Source organism: Fusarium sambucinum, chromosome IV (assembly GCF_050947815.1).
Source record: "Fusarium sambucinum isolate potato_lamoka chromosome IV, whole genome shotgun sequence".
Taxonomy (NCBI): domain Eukaryota; kingdom Fungi; phylum Ascomycota; class Sordariomycetes; order Hypocreales; family Nectriaceae; genus Fusarium; species Fusarium sambucinum.
The window spans coordinates 2,139,405-2,145,694 of record NC_139291.1 but is presented as its reverse complement, the minus strand read 5'-3'; the positions used below and the strand labels follow the sequence as shown (position 1 = coordinate 2,145,694).

Below are 6,290 nucleotides of genomic sequence, written 5' to 3'. Positions count from 1 at the left end.
GCAAACTCGGGTTGAGCAAGCAACGGACAGGGCTCTGTGTATTATGTTTTTCGGTCTCTGCGCCTACGGGCAGGGATCTTGTGCTGTTTTGCGCAGTCCGTTCCGGGGTACTTGATCCCGTTGTGATCCCCCGTCGTCATCACCTCCGGGGCCGGTGTAAGAGAATAGCAAGCGAGTTCGACAATCAAGAGTTTGGCGATGAGACGTGTTTCTTCTTTTTCTCCATCATGATTCTAGCTTCGGTTCTTTGAACAGTGGACAGAAGAGGATCACCCGCTTGCCTGAGCGCTTTCTGCTATTTGATGCAGTAAGAGACCGAGATGTAACCCCCGGCCAAAGCCAAGGAGCTCCCCGGTGAAGGAAACCGTCCGGAGATACAAGTACCAGGGTCGAAAGCCACGCCACGATACGGACGGTCGTGTTGCCGCTACGGGTAATAGAGGGAGAGACAGCCGGATCACATCGATCTGAAGATAATAAGCTCTTGTTCCTTGGAATGGTAAATAAAAACGGGGTGAGCTAGATAACAAGCGTTGCACCTGTCCAGGATTCAAAGTTTGCGTTTGAGACGAGATGGATCTCGTGTAGCATTAACGAGATATCTTAGGACTGGTAGTGGAGGAAGACTAGATGAAGCGAAGTTTGAAGCAAGGCTTTTTCAGCTTTAGGTGAATTGTGTCAAGTCAATTTTATTAATATGCTTAGAAGGACTCTTAATCAGACCAAAAGAGTGCTAATTCAGCGCCTATGATATCAGATTCACCACTATTGTATGCAAGTCATACCAAAGTTATTAGGTGGTCCGCTGCCCTCCACTCAAAATAGCAACGTTTAATCTCTTGCTGCTCAGCGCTTGAGACGCGCCCCAGTTGAGGCCCAATCAATTCCAGGTTTCTCTGCAGTATAGGTAGCGATGCAGCCTGGCTCAGCACCTACCTCTGTGCCTGTTGGATTTACAGGTACCTCGAGGCCTGCCGCGACGCTAAATGTTCAGTGGCTCCATGCACTAATAGTAATAAGAGACATCTGTGTGGAAATGGAACATATGGTGGATGTATGCAGGCTGGGGGACCTGGCCCTGGATGCCCTGCTTTGCCCTGACCTTGGCCTGGCCTGGTCCATCCCGTCTGGAGTCGCGCGATGCTTGGTTGATGTACATCCCTGCAGAGACGATCCGTTCTCACACGAATCTTACCTGCAATCTTGAGGTGTAAGGAAAAACAAGAGCGAATGTTTCTCTCATTCTTTTCTTTTTGTCTGCTCCGCTGCTAGGTTTAGTTTGTAATTTCGATATCCATCTAATTTGACTGCCGACCTCCGTGCCTACGAAAACTATTGTTCCGTCGTGTTGGCAGCTGTAAGGGGATACGAATTACCAGGGAATTAAAAACGCCCAGCGGAAAAGCAAAAGGGGACAACAGAGGAGACAAGAAAATAATCAATTCTCTATCATCTTTTTCAATTTTGATTTTGTATTATTTTCTTCCTCTTCTTTAATCTCCTGTAGCGTTCTGACAGCGGCCGCTGCTGCTGTTGTTGTTTGTTTGTTTTAATCTTGAAAGCCGGTGCTTAGGTTTCTCTCTCTGTCCCCACTGGCATTGCAGCAGTGTTTACCTTCCTATACCTTAATCGCGGCCGCAACTGACAGCCGAGCTTGGTTTGTTTTCCAACATTCGCTTCCGCGACTTGATCACATCAAATCAATCTCAACCGAGCTCAGAAGTCCCGTCCATTTGTCGTCTCTCATATTATTCTTCCACAAACTCAAATTCTTTTTACTCCAGCCTTCAACCCCCCCGCACACACAGAGAGGCACAATCGACCGACTGACGCCGAGGGAGGAGAACATTCACTTGTTTGTTTTTGTTTGTCCGGCCAGCCAGCCAGCCAGAATCAGGTTTCGCCTAGCTTCTTCCCGTCTTCGCAATCGTCCCCCGGAGCTATCCATCTTCTCTCAAACTCGGGGGGCCCTTTGAAGAATCTTGGCTTGGGAAAGGCGTGTGGGTTACAACGGTTTCTTGTCCTTGCAAGTATCGTCCGCCTTTGTCGACTGCGAATTCACCCCCAATAATCCTTGGGTCTATGGCTTCAACGATCATGAGCACCCCCGCCCTTTCGAGTACCGCCATCCTCCGCTTCTAAGCTAGAATGCTTGTCGCTGTGTTATATCTCTCTCTTGCTTGAGTAGAGCCCTCGGCTTCCTTCGCCATGGAAGCAACCATGCAGACCGTTCCAAGTGTAAGTTTGTTGCTAGTTAGCTTTGTACTCCCCGCAAATCCAATCCACAATCACATCAAGGCAACCAAGGATCACCACCACCACACACCAGTCATCACATGGCTGCTATAGACTTTAACCTATCCCACCTATTTTCTGCCTTATCCTATCCTATACTGATTTTGGATCCCCTCAAACCCTCTTTCTTGGTGGCTTGACCAACCTCTTGCCTGTTGCAGCAATAAGCGGTAATTAACTGTGTTTATCAAATTCAGCTTATTGGAACTGGTACTGCTATCGCCGCAGCGGCCACTGGTTTGGTGTTCGGCCAACCCACCACTGAACCAAACACCTTCTCTCCTTCGACTCGACGTCCCTCCCATTCCAGACGAGTCTCTATAGACCGCGACCCAAGCGCACAGTCGCCATCGCTTAGCAACTTTGCTTCCTCACGGCCCGCCACGAGCAACGCCGCTGCTGTATTCGGCGCTTCCCACCATCACACTCTCCCGCGCCCAGTTACCGCCTCGAGGCCTCCCCTCTCCCGTTACCAGCGACCGCCTATGCCCCAGACGCAGTCGACTCCCCCACAGCTTAACAGCAGGCAGTCGTCACTCGTGAGGCGCTCCGAATCTCCAGCTATTATCCCCGAGTCTCGAGACTCAATATCCTCCAATGGATCCTGGATAAGGCGCTTCTCTGTTCGCCCGTTGTCCCGCCACGAAAGCACAAGGTCGAGTGTTGGCCCGGACGCGCCCTCTATCTTCTCTCACGGCTCAGCTGCCCCGATATTGCGCGGTTCTCCAGCACCGAATCTCCCTCCTAACAAGCTCGTTAAACGATCTACGTCAAACCACATCGGCCCCGACCCTTTGCCAGGACGACGACGTGCGAAATCTCACCTACAAATTCTACCCACCCTACGCCGACCTGCTACGAGCCACCAGAGGTCCGCGACTCTTCAGCAATTCCGACCAGATTCCCCTGCGGTGTTCACACCGACAGACTCAAACAACGTATCATTTGACGATCAGGCACGACCCCACGAGTTCCTCGACTCATCCTCAATTAGAACCCCCACTAGATCGACGTCTATTAGAAGCGGATGGAAATCGTATTTTCACTCTAAGAGGTTCAGCATTAGCGGACGTATAGGCTCGAGTAGGCTAGGTGAGTTGAGTCCACATGCTCGAGCCGTCTCTTTGAAGCGCATTCGTACCGATATCAACGAGCGCGGTAGAGTCCATCTGGTGAAACCAAGGATGGTTTCAGCGACACCTACCCCTCAAGGTCTACTTCCTGCTGCTCAAATCCAACCAGAAACACGTCCTCCTCAGACTGCCGGGGACGAGCCAGCTCAATCCCCCGAGACTTCACCGTTTAGCACACCACAGAAATCGCTCTCAATGCCGTTCGCCTCTGGAGAAACGTGGGCGGTAAGAACGACAGGGAGCACTCAGCGTTCCAAACGTGGCGCTGAACCCAGGAGTGGGAATAAGCGACGTGTGTCCGAACCGCTTACTGGTGCGCAATCTGGCGCTGTTCCTCGAACCAATCCGGACCTGGAATTGACCCTCCCCGCTACATCAACGATATCAGACCGGCAGGGATTGTCGCTTGGTTCAGCTGCCAATATGCAGTTGAGAAGTCGCAAGAGAAACTCGTCGTCGCCGGTTCCTCCACCTCCTAGACTTGCAAACTTTCATATGGATACGTCCCGGTTAGGGTATTCTGTTGGGGTTCCCACCCATCATTATCGACCTAACCAACCCTCAGGAAGTTCTACTAGCTCCACTGCCATGTCACAACTGAGGGGACCGCATCACGACAGGGCTTCCACCATGGAGAGCTCTGAGGGTGACACCCGAGATTGTACGTCGGTGGACGATGATGACACTGAATACAAAAGCGATTGCGTGTTTGACTCACTGCGCACGATTGGCTCCGGTCGTGCTCGTGCTGTCGAGACACCGTTGGAATCCGTGTATGACGAGTCACCGCCAAGCACTGCCGGAAATGGTACAAAGACCAAGCGTTTGTCTATTCATGAGATGCTTGGTCGGACCTGGGACGAGGACGACAAAATCATGGAGGAGGACGAGAATGCATCCACCCCTGTCCGCACCCTAAATCGATCTGACGTCTCGCCGCATTTCAGACTCGAGTCGAGATTTAACTCGTCGCCCTACGATATTCCGACCTCCGCGACCAAGGAGTACAGCAGGTTGTCCTTTGACGATGAATTTGATGATGATTGGGCCAGGGATGATGAGTTCCAATGTAACCCCTTATCGCCTCCCTCTAAAGGGAGCTCGCTGAATTCCAGGGGGATCAACCCTAATGTTCGCCTCGCCCTAGCCAATATCAGCGGTAATGGCGTTGCTGATACAAACGGCCACGATGCCCATAATGATCGTCCGCTCAGCTCACTCTTCGACTGGAGCGAGCCACCAATGCACGAGAAATCCGATACTGGACGATTACCGCGACCGATGACTTCGTATGCTAAGCAGATGGACCCTAGAGGCGGTCGTTCTGCTAACCGCAGAGGCCCGGCCCCCGCTCACGTCCGGAGCCAGAGCGTTCCAGTCGTTCACGATGCTCCTGAAGCTTCTAAACCTACCGGAGCAAAGTACGGCACTTGGGGGATAGCGGCTAAGCCAGTCAGCGAGGATTGGGACGACGATTTCGAATTCGGCGGTAGCGGTGTTGACAACAACGACAAGGATAACAAAATATTCGCAGTTCCAGAATCGATTCGCGCAACGCAACCTAGCGTCAAGGCCCATTCTGGGCATATTCGAGAATTTTCTCTTCTTGTTAATGATCTGAAGCGACTCTGCCGTCATGCCAAGGACATGGATATGCTTGAAGGATCACAAAAACATCTGTGGAAAGAGGCTGATGGTATCATTGCTCTCGCATCACCCGATGAAGAGTCGTTTGACGACGACGATGATCAGAAGTCTACCTCATCCATCAACTTCGATGCTTTCGACATCGATGAGCGGTTTGGCGATGATGGTTTCGATGATCACTCCATGAACCGTCTTGACGCCGCCTTCGACGGTCGCGAACCCCCCATGTCTAAGACCACAGTGGTTCGAGAGCGACACTCCCCGCGCCGAAGGTCCGTCTTCTCTCCAGAAGATGATATCTTCGGTAACTGGCCTATAACAGAGACGCCACCATCAAATCGACCCAGTCGTCCCAGAACACCCGAAAATAAGTATAACAAGGCCAATGATGTGTCAGGAGTAGTTCGTTCCGTCATCGGGGCGATGCAACATCGTGTTCCTGAACAGGTACCGGACAAGGGCAAGGTTCATTTCGATACAAACAGCCTTAAAGCTCTTGTTAAGAGAGCCGGCGACTTGCGGGATACACTCTCCGACATCATTCGACAGGCCGACCAAATCACAGATAGCCCCATGCGCACGCCACGAAATATACGACAACAGGAGTCAAGTCCCGCCTTCACTCGAGTTTTTGACGATCCTGGCTCGAGCCCACCCAGAAGAGTGGCGCGAAGCCGCGGCACCAATTCACTCAGAGAAGCAGCGTCCTCTGACAACTCCCCGCCCTCTGGCCTACCGCAAAGAATGCAGATGATGACTGTCAGCTGATGAACTTGCGTCCGGTTGCTCTCCTCTGGATGAGCGTGTACAAAATAATAATATGGAATTTCATTTGCATAGCGAAGGTCTTGGAGGCCTAGGGTTACTCGATTACACCCGCGGCAGGAGTTCATTTCACCCACCAGTTGTCACAGGCGTCGGCGCAACTCTTCCGATTTACTCGATTCACCAGGATGCCTGATCCCTACCCTTATGCTTGAGGATCAAGGTTTCAATTGCCGATGGACCACAATGCCTGTAATGAGGTCAGGCCTTGGACCAGGTGTTTATTACGAGAGTCGAAGGGCACTCGACATGCCCCCAAGCAATGCTCTTAATGACTTTTACAAGTAATGGTAGATGGAACACGAAACGCAAATGCTGCATCAGCGATGCAGGTACTCGTTCGCGCGAGTATAGCTTGCGGGGGGCTGTCAGTATTATTGACGAATTTTC

At 51.7% G+C, this 6,290-nt stretch overlaps 1 protein-coding gene across 1 annotated transcript; it reads left to right on the top strand.

The window, feature by feature from the left end:
- Nucleotides 1-2,208: 2,208 nt before the first annotated feature.
- On the top strand, nt 2,209-5,843 carry FSST1_000735 (uncharacterized protein; the record flags this gene model as incomplete). The annotated part of the gene is made up of 2 exons (XM_083233804.1): nt 2,209-2,238; nt 2,493-5,843. 2 exons carry the CDS (start codon nt 2,209-2,211, stop codon nt 5,841-5,843), a joined length of 3,381 nt encoding a protein of 1,126 aa, XP_083090917.1.
- Nucleotides 5,844-6,290: the final 447 nt, after the last annotated feature.